Consider the following 21,815-nt stretch of genomic DNA (forward strand, 5'->3'; position numbering starts at 1 on the left):
GAGTCGGTCTCTTGAGGTTCCACCGGCTCTCAGTGATTTCAGCTCTCGGGGGGGGGGGGGGGGGGGGCGGAACCGCGCTGCTAGTGCAGGCTGGGCCGTCGCTGCCACAGAAACACAGTCCCACAGCAGGTCTAAGCACTTACACCGGATGATCAGTGATTTCAGCTCTAGTGGTCACTTATGAAGCCTAATCAGCTCTCTCTAAACAGGGGAGGGGGGCAGATCAAATAGTGCCTGTGACTCATAGGCAGAGCCCTCACCAGCAAGCAAAACACCTGGGCCCCACCCTCTCTCCCGCCACTGGGATCTGGCCTCCAAACCGCCTGCTTGGGGAGCACCGTTCAGCTGCGGGTGACCAGCGCTTAATCTGTAACGAAAGAGGTGCCGGGGCTCAAGCAAGTTTGTTACTTTCATAACTGATGTGACAAGCCCAGAGGTCCCAGGGCTCCTCACTGCCGAGCCTGGAGGTGCTGGGGTCAGCCCTGGCAAGCCCGAGCACAAATTAAGCCCGGAGGGAGACCCCCTCATTCAGGCAGGCTAGGCACAGTTCTGCTGCCCTTTACTCCTACAATAAGGATAACAAGGATTTCATAACCCCCACATTTAATACTTAATGTAACCCAACACCAGCCAAAATCGATCTCTTGGGCAGCACAGCTCTGTCTGCCGGATACCTAGGCAGAGTAGGTGAGTTCATGTAAATACAGTCTGGTCCTGAAGCCTTTCCACCCACCCCTGGCTCATCACTAGCTGTCAGGGGAGAGCTCAGTCAGACCTTGCTTATGAATAATACTTTGAAATTGTCATAAATAACAGCTGTATGAGGAAGCTAGTCTTTGTTCAGACTTTTCAAACCCATTCTGCTTTCTCAGGTACCAATCTTTTCTCATATACTGTAGATGCTTTTAAAGTGTGTGTTCATTTTCAGTTTCAATTCAAATTTCCAACCAAGGACTAAATTGGCAGCTCTGCATGTAACTGGGGTGGGGGCGGGTGGTGGGGGTACACACCCCCTGGGTGGGTCTAGGGAAATCCCTGCATGAGCCTCTACCGCATGAGCTAAAAGCCGACTGGCTTTTTAGCCAAGGCTGTAGAGCAGACGCATTGAACTCTCTCTCTGTGGGTGGTCTCGGTGCCACTGGATGGGACAGAACACCACGCCCAGGAGGTATGTGGGTTACACTAGCACGGGGATGTCCTCCCACGCGAGCTGGGAGTGACACCCGGCTCCAGGGTACTCATACCCCACAAGCTGCAGAGACAATGGTGGAGCTGATGTTGCAGAGGCAATGGACTGTGCCCAGAGGTGGGCCTGAGCACACTGGGGGTGTTCTTGGGCCTCTCTGAAGGCAGGGGCGCAGCCTGGCCCTTTCTCCCACTGATCCAGGGAGCAGATTTCAGAGTAGCGGCCGTGTTAGTCTGTATTCGCAAAAAGAAAAGGAGTACTTGTGGCACCTTAGAGACTAACCAATTTATTTGAGCATAAGCTTTCGAAGCGTCTGTAATGGCATGTCAAGGTTCCTTCCCCACTCTGAACTCTAGGGTACTGATGTGGGGACCCGCATGAAAGACCCCCTAAGCTTATTCTTACCTGCTTAGGTTAAAACTTTCCCAAGGTACAAACTTTGTCTTGTCCTTGAACCGTATGCTGCCACCACAAGCGTTTTAAACAAAGAACAGAGAAAGAGCCCACTTGGAGACGTCTTCCCCCAAAGTATCCCCCCAAGCCCTACACCCCCTTTCCTGGGGACGGCTTGATGAGAATCCTCACCAATTTGTACAAGTGAACACAGACCCAAACCCTTGGATCTTAAGAACAATGAAAAATCAATCAGGTTCTTAAAAGAAGAATTTTAATTACATAAAAGGTAAAAGAATCCCCTCTGTAAAATCAGGATGGTAAATACCTTATAGGGTAATCAGATTCAAAACATAGAGAATCCCTCTAGGCAAAACCTTAAGTTACAAAAAGACACAAAAACAGAAATATACATTCCATCCAGCACAGCTTACCAGCCATTAAACAAAAGGAAATCTAACGCATTTCTAGCTAGATTACTTACTAACTTAACAGAAGTTCTGAGGCTGCCTTCCTGATCTGTTCCTGGCAAAAGCATCACACAGACAGACAGACCCTTTGTTCCCCCCATCCAGCTTTGAAAGTGTCTTGTCTCCTCATTGGTCATTTTGGTCAGGTGCCAGCGAGGTTATCTTAGCTTCTTAACCTTTTACAGGTGAAAGGGTTTTGCCTCTGGCCAGGCGGGATTTTATAGCACTGTATGCAGAAAGGTGATTACCCTTCCCTTTATATTTATGACATGGCAGAACAAACTCCAGGGGTGGGAAATGATGCTAGACAAATTCTGAGTAGAAATTCGGGGCCCAGCAATGGCAATGAACCGTGGGCACAGCCTAGCGAGGGGCATGAGGGGTTCTCCCTCCTGACATCAGAGAGATCTGAGCTAGCTCTACCGGCAGGTCTGGGCAGGATGCGGGGATTACTGGGGGAGGTTCTCTGGGCCTGTGTTACGCAGGAGCTCAGACTAGGTGACCACAATGGCCCCTTTTGGCCTTAACATCTATAAAGGGGGCCCTGTCTGCAGAGAGGCTGACTGGGAAAGCAAAGCCTGTCTCAAGCAACAGGTATCGAGGTAAGTGATTTGCCCAAGGGCTCATAGCAAGTCAGTGGCAGAGTCACGATTCGAACCCAGGTCTCCTGAGTCCCAATCTGTTGTCCGACCCACGAGATGGCACCACCTTGTCAGCATCGGTGTGTGTGTGTGTGTGTGTGTGTGTGCGTGTGCATCCAGTGACAGGAATTGAGGGTCCTAGCTTTCAATGTTGCTATACCAAAGCAGCTCTGGGGGGGGGGGGACGGACGACTGTCTGCTGCTGCACTCTCTCTCTCTCTCTCTCTCTCTCTCTCACATACTCCCCAGTCCATGCTCAATGGTGCTGCTCTCTGGGGTGGAACCACTTGGCTGCTCCAGCTCACAGCTCTGGGGTGGGGGGGGCCTGCAATGACCTATAACTCTCTGTGACTGGATCCAACACCCATCTGAGGCTCCAGGGGAGTTTTCCCATAGCTCAGGACCTGTTCTTTGGTTTGATTGCCACGTTTGGGCAGGGCTCCTGGTGCCCCTCTGGCTCAGATCCCACAACCTGTTCTGCAGGCCTCGGCTCCCGGCGGGACAGAGGGCAAGGCTTTGGTTAGAGCAGGAGCTGCCGTGAGAGACAGGGAGACTCCTGGCTGGAGGCCCAGAGCCTGGAGTGGAGGAGAGCATTGACAGGGATGAGGGTCCTGTGGAGAAGGCAGAGCTGGGGCCAGCCAGCACGCTGCTGGAACACAGAGCCTGCTGAAAGCCCGGAGAACCGGTTTGTGCGTTCCTGGGGAGGGAGGTGACCAAATGCCGATGGGGCAGAGGAGACCTGCTGCAAGGCTGGGGGGAACGGCTGCCAAGATCAGGCACAAGGCTTTCTCTCAGCTCAGCCCCCACTATCTCCAGCTCTGAAGCCCTCTGGGACCCCCCAGTGAGCCTCCCTGGCCCAGAGCCCAGCGTTCCAAACCCAGGAGCCCAGGTGCAGCGGCTGAGCTGTGTGCGTGGGGAGAGAGCCAGGCCCCAAGGGAGAGCCAGCTCTGGAGAAACACTGCACCCTGCCCAGGGAGCTGGGGAGCGCTGCTCACGTTCTGCACCAGCTAGATCCGCTCCAAACCAGACTGCTGGGGACCGTGCATTGGCCAGCAGGAATGGCAACAAGCGTCATGCCAAACACGGCTGGGCAAAGGCATTTCTAGCCCCTTGGCCCACCTGAGGGAGTAATCAAGAGACTCAGGTGTCCCCACAAAGCCCCCGCCTCCTGGGGCAGGCTCCCACAATCTCTGCATGCTTTCCCAAACATCACCATTGCTTCTGCCTTGTGTGCATTGAACCTCAGCCAGTTCACTCCCCTCCCAATCCCTGTCTGAGGCAGGCCTAGGGAGAGCCCAAGTGCTGAGCCGTCCAGGTCCTGAGAGACAGCTGTGTGGTATCTTCCCCAGACGACCTCCCTGCTCCCCACACTGGCCTTATGGTGAGGAGCAGAGCTGGACTGGGTTCCCCAGCAGCAGCACATCTGCAAACTCATCCCAAAGAGACAGCCCCAGGACAGGTCCCTTCACCCCTCATAGGCCCTAGGATTTCCTGGTTTGCTTTGGAGGCCATCACACTTAAAGCCCTCCCACAATCCTTTCTCTCAAAGGCCTGTCTTCATCGCTCTGGTTTTTAAATGGCTTTTGTGTCTGTAACCACATACCTTTCTTTTCTTTCCCTCCCATGCATTCGGAGGTTAGATCAGCATGGCTGATGGGCAGCACAATGTTTCCGCCAGAAGTTTTTGAATAATGGAACTTTGTTCCAAGACAACAGGCAGCTTTGTCGAGTGACAGGGCAGCTGTTCCAGAGCAGCTATTGAAATTCGGTTGCCCTTAGCAACAAAGCTCATATCTTCTGCAGCCAAATAGTTCCTCACGTCTTGCTTCTGTAGAAACAGGGGAGAGGGAGAGATGGGTCAAGGCAGATGGAGACAGAGTGAGAGAGACAGAGGGATGGACTGAAACAGACTGACAGAAATAGTAATTAGACAGCAGTGGATAAATAACTATATGCCTGATCCAAACATACATAAGTTCACAGCATGCACACAGAGAAGTTAGATAAAAACATTTAATGCTCTTGCTGGAAGGTTGCCATGTAGCACAGCTCTATTTCTTAGAATTCAGACCGAAAACACCCAAGAGCCCCAAACCAGAGTGAGACAAAGCAGGCTGCTCCCTAAAACAGAGGCACAATTCACCCCACTTTACTCAAGACAGGCTTTCTGCAGATCTGACTATGCTATGCCCAGGTCACACGCTTACCTACAGCGCCTCCTGCCAGCAAAACCCCCTGGAAATTTAAAGTGACAGCTTACAAGTTTAACACAGTTTTCAATAAACCACAGTGCTGGAGTCAAAGAGAATCTTTCCATTGACTTCAGTGGGCTTTCGGTCAGGTCCAGAGTTAGCAAGAGTCAGATAGGAGTTGGAGACAGAAGGAGAGATGTGGATGACTATGGCCATGTGTCCAACTGTCTGTTTGGGTCAGGGAAGTGGACACATCTGTTCTGACCCAGCCCAGTTGGATTCAGAGGCACAATGTGATACTCGGCAGTGGGAACAGATGTCGTGAACTTGGGCTCTGGTATAGCTGGCCCTGAATAGAACCAGGATCCCGGGGCATGAGCCGCTGTGGAGGGATGACTGTGAATGGGGAGAGAGGGTATATGAGACACTGATGGATACACAGAGTTTGGGCAAGTGAGAGAGAGAGTGGCAGCAGAAGGTGCTGGACAAATTTAAAATACCCTGGGCTAACTCTTGCCCCTCTGCCGTGTGTTAGCAGCTGTCAGGGCCTCGCAGGTGGGTTTGCCATTGGAGGAGAGATCAGTGATGTGGAATCTGGGTATTTTCTTCATGGAGCTGGTTGACTGATTCTCTGTTCACCTGTCCCGGAACAGAGGTGGGCACATAGACAACCCGCTTTCTGAGCTCTCATCCACATGCCTGTGCCCAGTTCTCAGGAGGTTCAGAGCATCTTTCCCTCCCTCTCTCCTTTCACAGTCAGAGAGCAGGCACTGCTAGCCCAATCCCTCATGTGTCTAAGGCACCGTGACCATCACAGCTAATGAGCTCTGATCTCATGTGGCCCTAGGTCCCAGCCATGATACTAACCACCTTTTGGCCTTGTCTGAAGTGGGAACGAGCCATTAATGTAGCTGGACTGGTGCAAGCCCCTGGCATAGGCAAGAAAAGCCACACGGCTCTTTCCAGTGGCACCTCCATGGACAGTGGTTCAAAGTGTGTCGCTGCCCAGACTTTATCCTTTAGCTCAATCAATAGAGTCCACGCGTCTAGATCCTGGGCTCAGACAACCCCGCCAGGAGTGTTAGTAGTCTACCTAATTTCAAGCAGAGGAGCAACTCTGCCAATACAAATGGTGTTTTATCTTGTCTTGGGCACTGGTTGCTAGTCCTTGATTGCTGGCTCAGCGCAGATTCCCAGTATGTTCTTGTGCTTTGGTTTCATTTACCAGCATCCTGGCTGCTCCTTTGCACCGGGAGTGGTGTTTGGCAAAGGAGTTCCATGATGGAGGATGATCTGTTTATCGACTAAAGCCCATAAATGTCTCTGAACTCGGGACAGGCAGCTGCAAGGGGGGTGGGGGTGGTAGAAAACAGTCCCAGAAGGTTCAAAGGCCCTCCTCCCTGTCAACTGAGGAGGGATAACTACAGATCAATCAGGTTCAGCTGAGAAGGGGTTACCAGCGAATCAGTTAGGATCAGCTGAGAGGGAGTTCCCTGAGGTCAATTAGGATCAGCTGATTCCAACTAAGGGCTGCCTCAGACCTTTTTAAACCCTCCCCTGGTGGGAGAAGAGGAGAGGATGAGAGAGAGAAGGAATCAAGCTGCCAGTAGGTGAGGAGCTGCAAGACATTGAGCCTCACCTCACCCGGGGGGCTGTATTCCCTCCCCTAAGGGAAGAAAAACAAGCCCAAAAGCCTGGCTGGGAGAAGGAGCGGCCTGCCCCTGTGCATCTTAGATGGGCTGTTTTACCCCAGCCCATCTCACCAAGGCTAAAAACAGCTGAGGCTGGTGAAACTGAGAAGGTGCCTTGCCACACTACCCATGAATTTAATGCCATGCAGCAATACGAACCCCGAAGCACCCCACACCAGCATCTGCCTTGTGCTGTCTCCCAGCTGTGATGGGGCCTTGGCAGGGCAGAGCACCTCCTGAGGGCAGGATGGAAATTGACCCTTCGTGCCACCACGTGTTTCTGGCCCCGTTCAGGTCAGTGTGCAGAGCAGACACCCCCCTCCCCTGCTCCGCCTGCCCCTGAGTGCAAGGAGGATTTTGAACAGATTATGTAACAGCAGCTACTGAAATTGCGTAAATCAGAAAAAGGGAGGGGGGCTTGCAAACCCAGCACAGTCAGGTTGGAGGGAGCCGAGTGAAGGAATCGGAGCCGATCATTATGCACCCAGCACTCTCATCATGTGCTGCTGGAGCAGCCTGGAGGAAAAGCCCATGGAGGCAAGTGGCACCGGGCGAGCCCTGGGGGCAGTGTCGGGAGATACCCACTGGCAGGGGGCAATTGCTCCTTGGATGCAGTTTCGTGCCAGCTGGGGCTAGGCAAGGCCCGTGTGGTGAGGCAAGACGCCGTTGTGCTGGTGCACAGAGCGCGTGGCTCTGATGCGGCAAGATACCTGCCTGGGAGAATGTATCCAACGGTGCTGCTTGCATGCTTCAGTTCTTTGCTGTGTGGGGAGCTCCAGCAAGCTCAGCTGGAGGGGACAGGGAGGGAGGCGGGTGGCTGGAGCATTCTTGCATGCCAGTAAACCTACACCCTGTGGGGCCCTCGAGGGGCCTTTGAGGCACAGGCACACAGTAGGGTGATGCACCAAGGGCTGTGCTGACCCCCAGCAGCCTCTAATAGAGGAGGTGGACGTGGCATCCTCAGTGCCGTGGTGGGGAAGCAGTGACTAGCGTTCCTTGAGTTCACACTGGATACGCTCAGCATTTTAACATCGGCATTAGCACGGAGTGCCTCCCTACCAACATCATCCTTGTTGCTGGTATTTAGTGTTTATATCTAGGACGTGCGGAGGGGCCCTCATCTGGATTGACGCCCTATTGTGCCAGGTGCTGTACACACAGATTAGAACGGTGGCGCTCAACCATTTTTGGACCAGGATCCATTTATAAACCTTGGTGGCCAGGCCCGACCCAGGAAATAGCTTAAGTAGAAAACATGAGTATTTTGGTCCCAAAATACTTATTACCCAGTACATGTACTAATCATAGGAATAGTAACTAATAACAAGTTAAAGCCGCAGCCAGCAGCAGCGCAGAATTAAGGGTGGCAATACCACACCATGGCATTGCCTTCACAGCTGGGCACCCAGCCAGCAGCTGCTGGTCTCTGGCCACCCTGCTCTGAAGGCAGCCCTGTGGCCAGCAGCAGTGCAGAAATAAGGTGGCAAAACCCTGGGTATGCACAGTGTTAATGTGCAGTGAAACATATGCAAACTCTGATCTATTTTTAAAGTTTGTTTGTGACCCTTTCATACATTCCTGCAACCCACTTTTGGGTCACTACTCACGGGTTGAGAAACACTGGACTAGAAGATCCTGCGATGTAAAGACCTTTGGGGTGCGAGGTGATACAGAATGTAAGCTAATGTCACCCCTTCGCTGAGTAACAACAGGTTGCAGGGCCATGCAGGTCACTTTCCTATTGGAGGAGAGATCAGTGGGGCAGAGTCTGGGGATACTCTTAGTGTAACTGGTGTACACTAGACACAGCTGTCCTGGAACAGAGGTGATCACAAATGGCAGGCAGGCCAACCCCATCTTTCAGAGATCTCAGCCAAAATACCTGTTCCCTAGGGAGCAAGTCTGCTCTCTGCATTCATCTCTGTAACTAGAGGCAATTCTTGGGGCCAACTCCCCTGCTGCTTGCAAGAGCGCCTCCCAAAAGTGACTGTCTCCCAAAACTAACCACAAGCAGTAATGCTTCACAGATGGAACAGAGCTCCCACGCTACGGGGATACCTACGCTTCGAGCTGGAGGTGTAATTCCCAGCTCAGGTAGACATACACATGCTAGCTCTGATTGTGATTGTTCCTGTGGAACAAGGAAGCAGTACTGAAATGTTTTAGTGATAACCCTTTGGCGCTGGCTTTCAAGATCCCCATGCAAATTAGAAGCATGGGAACCAGCCAAACGGTGCCCTAGACGGAAAACTCTGCTGCTGTAAATACAGGTAATTTAAATTTTAGACCATCATCCAAAGAGGCACTCATACATAGCGAGGAGCTGATGTTGTAACCAACTGGTGAGTGTATCACCAGTGCCCAAGCCACAGAGGGTAGGAGTCTGTTGCTGTACCAGCTAGGGAAAATTGGCTCTTTAATTCAAGATGTGGCTTGTGGGAAATTCAGTGGAAGTTGGGCTCCTGCCTTAGCCTCTTTGAAAATTCCAGCCTTATGTACCAATTAGCCTTCTAGAAATGTTTCCCAATAGCTCCTTTGTATCTTTCTGTTCCTTTGTTTACACCGACCAAAGGACAGATACAATCTGTTCGCGAGCATAAAATTCTGTGCTCGGAAAATGGTAGGGCTGGAAAATCAACCAAGGGAAAGTATCTTCCTCCCTCTTGACAAGACTAACTTAAAACCGGATAAAACTTTGTGGTTTTGGTACATTGCGAACTGCTGAAATAAACAGTTGCTCCTGGACTGGATGCTTGCCAGATTTCAGTCACAGATGGCTTTTAAAATCTAAAAATAGAGAGTTTTAATGGAAATACCAACACGATATTTAAAGGGTTCTGGCAAGATATTAGTATTAATTATCTGCATTCCAGTAACACCTAGAAGCAGCACCTAAGATCTAGTACATAGCAAGACAGTCCCTGCCCCAAAGTGCTGAAATAGACAAAATGTGGAAGTGACTTGGCCAAAACAGACAATGGGAAGTGACTTGGCCAAAACAACACAGCGGCTCTGTGGGACTAGAACACAGGTCTCTTGACGCCCAGCCCAGGGCGCTATCCACTAGACTGTACTGCCTCCCTAAGCAATGGTCCATAAATCTAACCGTGTTTGTCACTCTGTTCACCCCTTGGAAGTCTGGAATTAAAATCTGTTCCCCCTGGAAACTGTCTTTCTCCACTATGCCCATAATATTGCTTTATTATTGTAGGGCTGCTCATGAAGCCGGGCTGCTCTGTGGTGTTTTTACTGGAGGGGTGCCTGTGAGAGGTGAGCTTAGTGCACTGGGGGGAGTAAACTCCTCATAGATTATTTTTGTTGGCTTCTTTCCTCCTCCTGCTCTCTGCCCTATGCCACACTCTCCTTGACTCTGACGTGGCGGGGATGTTGTCTGCGGCATACAGCTGTGTTGGAATTGCAAGCTATCATTTTAAGGGGAGAGGGGTCTTGCAGACTAGTGGGTTCTGTAGCAAAGCTTGGATCTAGGAGCAGTCAGTCTGGAAAGAATTGCCTAGCGTAAGGTGGGGTAAGTTGTGCCTCTCTGCCATACAAGCAGTCTGCTTCGTCTCTGTTTTGGGGTTATTCTGAATTCTAAGCCCTAATGTAGTGTAACATTGCAACTGCCAGCAAGAGTTTCTATGTTTTTATCTGACGTGTGTGTGTGCTGTGAAACACAACACTGTCGAGTGCTTAGTGCAAGGGACAAGGCACCAGGGCTCACAGGTTTCAGTCCCAGCTCTGCAACTGATTCCCCGGGTGACCTTGGCCAAGTCAATCAACCTCTCTGTTCCTCAGTTTCCCCAGGTGTGACATGGGGATAAAAACAGGCAATTCACAGAGGCTCAATTCTGATGGCAAAGCCCTTTGAGATCCTGGCTGGAAGGGCGCTAACCATGTGCAAAGCAATGCTGTCTCATTCAGCACTCCAGGCACTCTTGTAGGGAAGGAGGGGGACCTGCATTTTCAGTGCTGTCTGCCTGGGCTTTTGAATTCTTCCAGGTGTCACCTTCCCCTAATGAGGCAGGCCTGGCCCATTATTGCAGGGGATGAGTAAAGTTATTTATCCCAGCGAGGTGAAGCCTGCCGGGCCTCCAGTGAAACATCTTTCAGATAATCTGGAGAAGGTCGTTTGTCACCCTCTCACCACACAAATTAGTCAGAGATGGATGGGAGTCCCCAATCCAGGCGGCGGCTGCTGCTGCTGGGAAAGCCACACAGGTAAAGAGCACCAAGAGGCTGGGGAATGCTGGGGTGTGATGCCGGAGGGGTCTCTCTGTCCGTGGGGGATGAGTACTAGTGGGGTCCATCTCACACAGACATGGAAGTGCCCTGTTGGGGCTTGTGGCCTATTCCCAGGCCAATGCGGGGCTATCCCTAATGCCCCGTGATCTGGTCTCAGCTGAGCTGGAGGGGAGTGAATTCATGCCTGGAGGAGAGCAGTGACAGGAGCCTGGGTGCTAATAGCTGTCAAGAGCTACACGCTGGGAAGGAAATAAACCTCCCAGGTAGCAAATGGGGAGTCAGTTCACTGTTAATAATCATACCAAGCTCCTATCAGCAGTAGAGCTCAAAGTTCCTTTACACAGGAGGTCAGGATCATTATCCCCATTTTACATTAGGGGAAACTGTGTAGAACTGATAAATGAAATTGTTCATAAGTACAGTTTTTTATGAATGAAACAACATTCATTCATAAAACCGGTCACCCCAATAACTAGCTAATTGACCATTGAGATGCTTGTTAAGAGCCATAGCTGTTCCCCCAGCTGCCCTTGTAAGATTCACTTTCACTCCAATTGCTGCTTAAAGCACCGAAACCTGCACTATTTCAACACTGTAACTTCTGCTCACTGTGTGCCATTCGTTACACTTGTCCATAGTGTAACTCAAACTCCATTTGAAAGTGCTCACTCCATTTTGTAAAAGCCTGCTGCAAGCTTCGTTTTGCAAACCCCTGCTGTAATCTCATTAGTGTAGTTTAGATGTGTGACTGAGGTATGTATGGACGATGGAATCAACCTCCAGCCTGTCCTGATGAAATAAAGTGTAAACACCAACGGCTGAAGATGCAGACAACAGCCCTGACAAAGCAAGAAGAGTCCACCCTGAAAAGAAAAGAACAAAGGTACAGTGGAAGGAACATCAAAGCCAGGTCCCAGGCTGAAAGTCATGTCTGCAGTTGACGGGTGATCAATCACACCGGACCCAGAGGCAGCCTGACACAGCAAGACCTGTAGACTCTGGATTCAAACTAAAGCCTACGAAAAGGATGGGGGAGATGGAAGGCTTTGGAGGGTGACATTCTGCTGCCAGCATGGAAGGGCATCTGTGCGCGCCCAACAGAGACCCAGCCCTCCCTTGTGCCCGGCTTTCCTGGCCCGTGAGCCGCCACAAGCTACAAACCCAAGCCACGAACTCAAGCTACGTTCGGGACTGGTAACTATCTAGCAGCTGCAGAACATCTCTCTGTGTGTATAAGTATTAGGTATTAGCTAGTGGTTATAGATCAAATTGTTATCATAATAACCATGGCATCTTTGCCTTGTCCCCTAAAATGATCCTGTGTAGTTTTGTCTGCATGACAAGTGAGGCACAGGGAGGGGCTGTGACTTGCCCAAAGTCACCCAGAAGACCAGTGGTAGAGCTGGGAATAGAAGCCGGGTCTCCTGAGTACCAATCCAGTGCTCTGTCCACTAGCCCACACTGCCTTCCGTCTTGGCTCCTTAACAGAATTCTGCTATTAGAAACCCCCTTTACTCTGACCCCTCCCTGCCATCAGTCACCTTCAACAACATGCCATGTGGGTGCTCTGGTTCCACAACCAGACCAGACTACACCTGGGAATACCTCATTGCTGCGCAAGGCACTGTTACACCAAGCAACCGGGCCACCAAACCAACAGCCCTCCGCCACGCTTCCAATAGGGGCCACAAACCCATAGCTCACCCCCTGCAAACCCAGAGCTGTAATGCACCATGTGGCCATTGCTTACGGCTCTCGGCCTGGAAACCGCCACCTCCTCCACTTAGTTGCCAATGGTCCTGAGAAACTCCATTGCTCCCCTTGCCTTCCACATACAGCCCTGCAGCAATCCTCTTGTGCCCCTACCCAGAGGGCCCAGTCTTCCTCCTGCACCCTGTACTGTGGCTGCTGACTGAGTCTAACATCCCACTCGAGCAGCCCACTCTACTCCCCCGTGGGCTCTCATACATCAGATGTGTACCAGGGACAGGGGAGGCAGGGGCAGAGTTAAGGTTGTTTGTGTAAACTTCACACACACATTGACATGGCCAAGGTTTTTCTCTGGCGTTAATGATCATTTCCACCCCTTGTGCAGAAATGCAGCCTTTTGCGATGCATGCACATCTGTCTAAATGGGAGGCGTGTGTGTGTGGTGCGCTGACTGGAGCGTGCGGGGGAGCGTGCACGTGGTGTGTTTTGACATGCCCACACTGGCTGCTCTCTCGGGTTGATGACAGCGTTGTGGCACGGATTTCCCAGGTGGCATTACAGCCCTAGAGGGTGTAGGACAGCGTATCCAGCTCTGGAAAGGCAAAATACCATAGCAATGAATAAATCACCAACAGTCTTTGCCCTTAGTCAGCTAGCTCTGGGCCTGTCTGTTCCCTGGGGCATCGGCTGCTGCTTCTGATAGAGGAGAATGATACTCTCGGCATGAACGGGGGTTCCCATCACCTCATCAGTGTCATGTCTGCCCAGTACGGCTTGTCCACAGCTCAGCCTGTACAGTTTGCCCCATTCCGAGCGGTCTTCGTTATGCCTCTAGCACCCCAAAGCGTACCAGGCTCCTGGCTGCAGCAGGCTTTGGAGGCTTAATTCCCTTCAGCGGCTTTGGAAATCCCAGTCTCCTCAAGCTGAAAGCGCTGGCGAATACATTGCTCCGGTGAGTTGTGCCACTGAACAGTGGGGTTACTTGGTGAGTAAATGTACCCACGGGCCCGTCTGCAGAATCGGGGCCTCAGTAGAGAAATCTGATAGAAGGACTTGCTCCTTCACGCTCACCTTTGGGCCGAGCACTTACTGCAGGGGCAGCCCACGTGGGGCTGTTTGAGTAGAAAGCACGGGGCATAGGAGGGTTTACAGGATAGGAGCTACTGAGGGGAAAGTGGGGTGGCCCAAAGGCAGATTCTGCTCTCACTTGTGCTGATGCCGCCTGGTTCACAAGCAGCGATTCTACCTCTCCCACAGGATTGCAGCTCTGCCCCCTGCCCCTCAGGGACCTGCCCAGGATAGGACAGCAGTGACTGCCAGGCGCAGACCAGGCCGAGATGAGAAGCAGCTCTCTGCACTCGCCCTCACGAGCCTCTGGGGCTTGGATATTTTCATACTGCAGTTAAAGATCTAGGGGCTGAACTGTTTTGATACTCGGACACCAACACCCACACACGTAACGGGTCTCCTGTACTCCATGGGTCAACCTTGCCTGGCCTCCCGCATTACCAGGGCTCCCATGCTCTGCAGACGTCCAGGAGCCTCCTTGCCGTCCTGCTCTTCCCTGTGCCCCATCTCAGCCCTGTCCTGGAGCTTGACTGGTGCTCCCAGCTCCCCACAGTGCTCTGCTCCTCGGCTCACCTGCCCTGCTACAATGCAGGTTTTCTCTTAGCTCTCCAATCCTTCTGCGCCCTGCTCTCCAGCTTGGCCCTGCAGTGCAGCATTGGAGTAGTGCCCTCTCCCTCCTCTGGCCACGAAGTCTTGCTTCGGAGTCCTAAGCAATAAATCTGTGTGCAGATCTTCAGGAGAGTCCCTCTGACACAACCAGTACCAGTCTCTTCTTCCTCCCACCCTGCTCTGTTACTTTTGGAAACATGAGGAAAGGTAAGACCCCTGCATAATAAAGCTTGCCACATTCGATGGACGTGAATGCAAACAGCGGAGACATTAAAGCACAAAAGCCAGGCATCAAAACTCCACATCTTGGGGCTTATTCTGCGGCAAGCAGGTTTCAGAAAATATGGCAGGCAAATTAGCTCTTGTCCGTGATTGGTGGCTGTTTCCCCTCCGCTTAAATATCTCAGCTGCTTTACAGGAGAGTTTGTTTTCGGCTATCTCCCTGGGCGTGCCTGGCAGAAGACAGTGTGATTATTTTCTCCTGCACTAATTGAAGATCAACCGATTAGATTGCAATGATATTTTTATACTAAAACAAAACTCTTTGGGGCTGACATGGTGCGATGAGACAGCTCAGATAATCAATGCTTAATTTCTTCCAGAATGCACATTTTCTATTCAGTGCCCATTTGCCTGTTATACCACATCCAGGGTTGTTCCAAAATCCTGTGCACCTTTGATACAGCTGGACTGACTTTCTTCGTGGAAGAAGTCAGCCCTTCCCCTGTGAATGGGCTTTCAGAGCAGAACCTTAATTCTCCCTAGTATTAACTGTTTGTGGTATGACAGCAGCTCGAGGCCCCAGCCACGATCAGGGCCTCATTGTTCCAGGTGCTGGACAAACAGTGAGCAACAGTCCCTGCCCTCCCTGAGTGAAGACTCCATGCTAGAGTGGTCACCAACAGGTACTGTGAGTGATCAGAAGCTAAAGGAGAAGCTTGAACAATCTTTGGTGAGCCAGCGGTTTATTGGTGAAGGTCTGAGCCACAGGGAGTCCATGGAGAGGGAAAGAGGAGGAGGTTTGAACAAAGAACTCCAATTTAAGTAGCAGGATTTTCTGTGTGCTAGTCCTGGGTCTGACAATGACTCCCTCTATGTCTCTTGGTAAGGTAAGACTTTTCCGTGCCTCAGTTTTCCCAGCTGTAAAAGGGGTGCAGAGTGGCAGGCTGGCCTACCGGTAAGGACACTAGCTGAGGAGTTGGAGGCCCCGGTCCCTGCTCTATCACAAATTTCCTGTTGGATCTGGGCAAGCCACTTAGCCTCTCTCTGCCAGTTCCCTAGCTATAAACAAGGGATAATAGCACTTCCCTGCCTCACGGTGGTGCTGGGAGGTTAACACCAAAAAGCATTGGGGAATGCTTTGAGATCTACCGAGGGAAGGCTATATAAGAGCTAGCTAGGGTGGTGCATTGTATGCACCTGCTGGAGGGAATAGTGACCTAGAAGTGTGCTGCTAGAGCTGATAATGTAACCTGCTTTATTTCTGAATTCTCCAAACACAGCGCAGCCGGTCCCCCAAAAGGGTTCTGGGCAGGAGAGTGTGTCAGGTGGCAGCGGTAAAGATTCAAAGAGTTGCTTTTTCTGATGCTGAACAAGGAACTTGATTACAGTAAGGAACCCAGCATCATCCCAAAAGCTTCTCCTGGCCTAGACGCTGCCCCAGGGTCCCGCTTCCTGCCACAAATGTAAAGAAACAGTGCCCACGTGCTCACCAAGTCCAACAGGGACTGTAGGGCCAGGCTTTCAGGTACTCAGCACCTGCAGTCAGAGCCAGATTTTCAAAAGTGTGGGACACCCAACACGCCGAGGCGCTTCTGAAAATCTGGGCCATAGGGTCCAAAAATTACTGTCAGTGGAACTAGCACTAGAGGGCATCCAGAACACCATGGGCACACACTGTTGCCTGAGATGATAATGCTATTTGCTTACCCACCTCAGAGGGCTGTGCTGAGAGCTGATTAGTTAATTATCCAGTGCTTTGAAATATACAAACTAGGTGTCCTGGCTGAAGGCTCTGAAGGCTACCTGTGATGTAAATGAGCAAAAGGTTAATACAAAGCGGAGAAAAATACATAGCAGAGGGGCAACTCTGGGACGGCGAAATGACTGAAGGTTCAAAGTAGGGAGGGAAATATTCCCCAGTGTTCAGGCGACAGAGGGAGAGGCATAGGTAAGGAAGCATGGAGGAGATGGAGCAAAAATCTGAGAGAAAATGGGGATGAGTTTGCAAGATGGGGAAAAAAGCCAAAGTCTGTAAAATCTCAGGGCGCAGGAAGAGGCCATGAGCTTTAATTTCCCGCTGAGTTCCTGAGGGCAGTGTGATCAGTGCCTAATTTGAAGTGAAAGAGGGGCCAGGGCTTAAGCAATTTTTTTACATTCATAACTGATGCAGCAAGTCCAGAGGTGCTGGGGCTACGAACTGCCCAGCAGTGTGTGTGAGGGTGGGCCCAGGGCTGTGACCAGGGTGGGGTGAAGGGGAAAAGACGCCGGGGTGGAAAAATGGTGCCGCAGGTGATGTGTGTGGGGCATGTGCCCCCCCATTTATTGGTTGCACCCATCTCCCAACCCTGAGTGACTGGGAGGCCCGCTGAGGTGAGTAAGGGGGTGAAGGGGGCGCTCCCATGTTGGGCCCCACCGGGCGGGGCTGGCGCCATCGCTCGACCCCGCCCCCGCCAACATTCCTTTGCCCCCTTCTGTGGGGTGGTCACCCCCCTTATATTGTGTTCCCCACTATCAACGATTACGGATCACCTCTGATTATGGGGCGGAAAAATGACAAAAACCAGAAGGGGGCGCAAACACGCCGGCTCTTCCCAGGCGCTAAAATGCCTAGTTCTGGCTGTGCCCACAGAGACCAGGGGGCTGCACTGGGGGGTGCCCGGCCCCAGAGCGAGTCCCAGCCCTGCCCCACTCGGACACAGGGTGGAGGAGACACCCGGGCCCGGAGGGGGGAAGGGACAGGCTCTAGCTCGGGGGGGCTGCAGCGGCCATCCCCGTGCCATCCGGCCTGCTCCGGCCATTGCTCCCGCAGCGGGCTCTGGGGCGCGCTCACCCGGCGGCGCAGGGCGCCGCTTGCAGCGCGGTTCTAGAGCAGCGCTGTGGGGGTTGCGGGATCGAGCCCTGCTCCCGCCGAGGTTCCCGTCCCGGGGAGGGGGCTGCACGGACCCTCCCGGCAGCGGCAGCCGCAGGCTCGGTGCCGGCACTGCCCGGGGCAGAGGGGCTCGCACGGGGAGGGCCGGGCAGGAGGGCCGGGGCTCTGCGGCTTTAAGAGGCAGGGCCCCGGCGCCGGCAGGGGGTGGGGCTCCCTGCGACGGAACCGAAGTCGCCGCAGACCAAGCGCTGGCCCCCGCCAGCGCACCTCCACCTGCGGGGCTGCCGAGCGCCACCGGCCCGCCTCTGCGGGGCGAGCAACCTGCCCCCGAGCGGCGCGGCGCGGCCTCGCCCGGCACGGCACGGCTCGGCTCGGCTCGCCCGCCCGCCCCCTCGCCCTGCTGCCAGCGGGCTCCCGCGACTGACAGCGGCCGGCCCCGGGAAAGCCCCGATCTCCGCCGCCAGCGCACAAAGCCCCGGGGCGGGGGGCCAGGACGTTGCTCCCGTTCCCCCAGGGCGCAGGAGCCGCTGGCGCGGACTCCCGGGGCGCCAGCATGGGCTTCCTGCACCAGCTGCATCTGCTGCTCTGGAAGAACGTGACTCTCAAGCGCAGGAGCCCGGTAAGGCGGCGCGCTGTTTCCGTGGCGCTGGGGTGGAGGGTGCCCCCTGGGCGGGGCGGCCTGCCGGGGCCCGGGGTTGCGAGAGGAATGAGCCGAGCCGCTCTTCGGGGGAGGGAGGTGAAAGGGCAGATCCGCAGAAATCTGCCGCTGTGATGGGGGTGGAAAGCGCTGGCTGGCCTGCGAAAGGAGAGAGCAGAGGGGGGGAGGCTGCTGCACCGAAGGGGGAGAGCTGTCTGGTGCCTGCGAGACCCCCGCTCCTCGCCGGTGGAAGCTGTAGCTTGCTTGTCCCTGGCTAGCAGCAGCGGTGCAACGGGACTCAGGCCTCTGAATGCCTTCCCTGCCGGGCCTGGAGATCCTGGGCTGGAAAATCTGCCCCCTTCCCCCAGTCAGCCTCCCAGCCCAGAGGCCGGGAGACCTGGCTCCCTGCATGCAGTGAGGTGGCAGCTGAGGATCTGCACTTGCTTTGGTGAGCACCCATGTCTATTTAATGAGCTGCAGGAGGGTGAGGGATCACTTCAGAGCCCCCCTCCCTGGGTCTGCAGGCGGCTGGTGTTTTTATTTCTCTTTTGCCTTTGAGTGTGAGGCTGCCCCCCCCTCCCCCAGGTGTGGGTCTAGGAAGATGCAATATCCCAGGCTCTGGCGATGTGAGGTGAATAATGGATGGGCTCTGGATGCAGAAATCGGGTGCTGTCTGGCTGTCTCTGTGCCGGGTGCACGCAGAGATAGCCAGACTATATAAACTCAAGGAGTAACCAAGAGAGGCCGCTCCGAGTCTGGTGTGTGTATGTGCGTGTGTGTTACTGTGTCCTCCACGCCTGTGTGCAGCAGCAACAATTGGGCCCCGTACCTGTGCAGCCTCACTGTGGGCTAGGGTCACCTGGGTTACCCAGGGGCCTTCTCCGGTAAGGGGCACCGTATGCTGGTGCCGGTTCAGAACATCTGGGATGGTTTCATGTTGTCGCCAAGATCTACAGCTTTGTCATCCTCTCCCCCGTCCCCGCTCCCCGAAAGCGACTGAAATCCCAGGTTTGCCGTGCTTCTGTCAAGCTCCATTTTATTATCTCCCTGGATGTGGCTGTTACGGGAACACTATCACAAGCCATTTGTGTCCATGTGCTATAAATAGGTTTCCAAATCATATGTGGGTCAGCTGCATCTTTCCCCATTTGTTAGTATGGAGAGAGCTTTCCTGCTTTTGGGTGCTCAGGAGGCAACGCTGCAGGCTGAGAAAGATTTAAGGTGTATAGAGGCTATGCCCCTCCACCAGCCTGTCCCCTCTCTGATCCCAAGGACTGTATCTGATCTCTAAAAGGAGAATCAATTTGGTATCTAAGTATGAGGGGTCAGAGAAGAAGCACAAGAACGAGTAGAGGGTTAAGAAACCTGCCTTATAGTGACAGACTCCAGGAGCTCCATCTATTTAGCTTAACAAAGCGAAGGTTAAGGGGTGACTTGATTACAGTCTGTACGGACCTACATGGGGAACAGACATTTAATATTGAGCTCTGCAGCCTACCAGAGAAAGGTGGAGTACATTCTGATGTCTGCAAGTTGAAGCTAGACAAATTCAGACTGGAAATGAGATGTAAATTTTTAATGGTGAGAGTAATTACCCACTGGAACACTTTACCCAGGGTCCTGTTGGATTTTCCATCACTGACAAGACTGGTTAGAAAAACATCCCATCTGCTCTAGGGATTATTTTGGGGCAGGTCTCTGGCCTGTGTTGTACAGGAGATCAGGCTAGATGATTGCAATGGTCCCTTCTGGCCTTGGAATCGGTGAGGCTATAATGATTCTTACTTACATTTAACTCATTCCCTTCCCCCACCCACTTCGGTCTGATTCATTGTTAAGAAATCCCTAGGCTTGCGAGTGGGGTTCGTGGGCTGCGCAGAGCTCTGTATGCCGAGCGAGCTGCAAGGGCCACTGATTTAAAGAAGAATTAGGCGCAGGGTAATTAATGCAGAATGCGCTTGCTTGCGGGTTCCTGAGCAGAGGAAGTTTCTTCCTTGGTTATTTGGCTACAATCCTGGGGCTTCGTTGGGTGACCGGGCGAGTGAAGCCGGGTTGGGGGAAATAGCCCTTCCCAGGCCAGCGGGGGAAGCCCTCTCCTTGGACGCATTTGAAAGCACAGTGGACAAAGCATTGGGAACAGGCAATGCGTGGCTGGCGGGATTGGGAGGGGGGCAGGTGACATGGTCTAATTAGCCTCTGATTTGAGGGTTAGCAAGCAACTGCTTCAGAAATGTTGGGCTGATATGTTTTCCCCCCTCAAGTAAATACAGATCTTGCAACCGTTGCTCATATCAGTAGCCCTCCGTTCCATTGAAGTAATGGGGGAACTTGCATGAGCGAGCGCTTGCAGCATTGGGCCTTATGTCATCCTGGTATCTGGAGCATCTATGTCTCTGATTGTCCAGCTGGGACCTGCTTTTGGAGGGAAAGATCAGGCAAGGCTGGGCAGAATTCTCTCTTTATGCTCAAAGCTCTGCTCTCTCCAGGCCCACTAGTTTTATCCGGAGGTACCAGCGCTGAGTCATCCTGTTGCATCACTAAGCAGTGCTGGCCAGTCACGCTAAGGAGCCAAGCCTTGTGCTGTGAATTCCTGCCCCTAAGGAAAGGTGCATAGGAACCTCACGCTGAGGGGTTTGGAGGGTGAAGTTTGGAGCTGGTAAATGCTCAGGGCAGTTTGGCTTTATCAGGTCTGACGCGTGCCCTGGGCGTTCTCCTCCCCAAGAGTGACACATGGCAAACCCAAATGGCTCCCGAACCACGCTGGCCACAAAAGCTCTCTGATTAGTTCCTCAACAGCTGGGCAGTCACCAGGCTGAGTGGGCTGAATGCTCTGTGCACTAGAAAGGAGGCTTTTTGCTTTCTCAACCCTCTTCCCACCTGGCTCAGCTTCTCTGAAGAAGGGGCAGACGGACAGCGGGGGGTGTCTTCACAAAGCTGCTGCAGAAGCTGCCATTCTCCTGGCACTGGGGCTGCCCTGCTCTCTGGAGCAGGGAATGTGGTGGATCCAGCTGCTATGAGAACGCAGAGCCCCCCAGATCAGGAGTGTGGCAGCACCCCCTGGCTCAAAGTGGTTTCCATCATATAAAGGGTTTGCAGTTTTAATGGCTCCCAGCACCCCCACTATGCAAATTGTTCCAAGCCACTGCCCCCCATAGCACTGTGTGTGGGCTACATACCTAGCTAGATGTGCCTCGGGGGCAGTGTGGAGGGAGGGGAAGCGGGGGGAATGCGCAAGGCATGCGTCTCAGCTGCTAAAGCAGGGTCAATAAGCTGCCCAGGTGGGTTGTGCTGGCATGATGCGCCTCGGAGTAGTGAAGTGCTGCCAGGGGGATGCGTGCCGAGCTAGAGTCTGCCCCCCTCCTGCTGGACAGCGCCCTACTCCTCTGATGCTGGTGAGGGTCCTGAGGAGCAGGGTGTTCAGCGCAAGGCTGGCAGGGTCTGACCAAGAAGTGGCATCTCCCCGCCCACCCAAAGAACGTGTGTGCGAACCTGGCAAGCAGTGGCCCAGACGGGAGCACGGCACACACCACCTAGGAGCGCATGCGCTGCATGGGGACTTGCAAAGCATGCGTCAGAGCAGCCACCCAAGCAGGTGCTGTGGGAGCCAGGGATCTACTTTGCAGCAGCATCAGTGTGTGGGGGCGCCCCCTAGACCCTGTCTCTGTGCAGCCTGTTTGGTTGGTGCCTGGCACCTCATGAGCACCTCTCCTGCCACCCCTCACTCCTGCTGTGGGCTGGGCACTGCTCTCCCCTAGCGTGCACCTGGTTGTGACCTGTGCGCTCCCTGCCCGAGGCATCGCGGCTCAGTGTGGCCCAGGCTCCTTGCCTTGCGTAATTGGACACGCTTCCCCTCTGCACCAGTGTAATCTCTGTATTAGCTGGTAC

The 21,815-nt window shown here is 53.3% G+C and overlaps 1 protein-coding gene across 3 annotated transcripts in view; it reads left to right on the forward strand.

The window, feature by feature from the left end:
• Positions 1 to 17,691: 17,691 nt before the first annotated feature.
• The window catches only part of ABCA2 (ATP binding cassette subfamily A member 2), a 135,858-nt gene continuing 131,734 nt past the window's right edge, over positions 17,692 to 21,815 (forward strand). For 2 of the 3 annotated variants that reach the window (XM_074974066.1, XM_074974067.1), the window contains exon 1: positions 17,692 to 17,912. In XM_074974066.1, coding sequence (XP_074830167.1) covers positions 17,847 to 17,912 — 66 coding nt within the window. In that variant the 5' untranslated portion in view covers positions 17,692 to 17,846. Of the gene's footprint in view, positions 17,913 to 18,235; positions 18,379 to 21,815 lie in introns of those variants that run through there. The other variant, XM_074974068.1, reaches the window with a different exon arrangement.

The sequence above is a fragment of the Natator depressus genome, chromosome 16 (genome assembly GCF_965152275.1).
Source record: "Natator depressus isolate rNatDep1 chromosome 16, rNatDep2.hap1, whole genome shotgun sequence".
In the NCBI taxonomy this organism is placed as follows: domain Eukaryota; kingdom Metazoa; phylum Chordata; order Testudines; family Cheloniidae; genus Natator; species Natator depressus.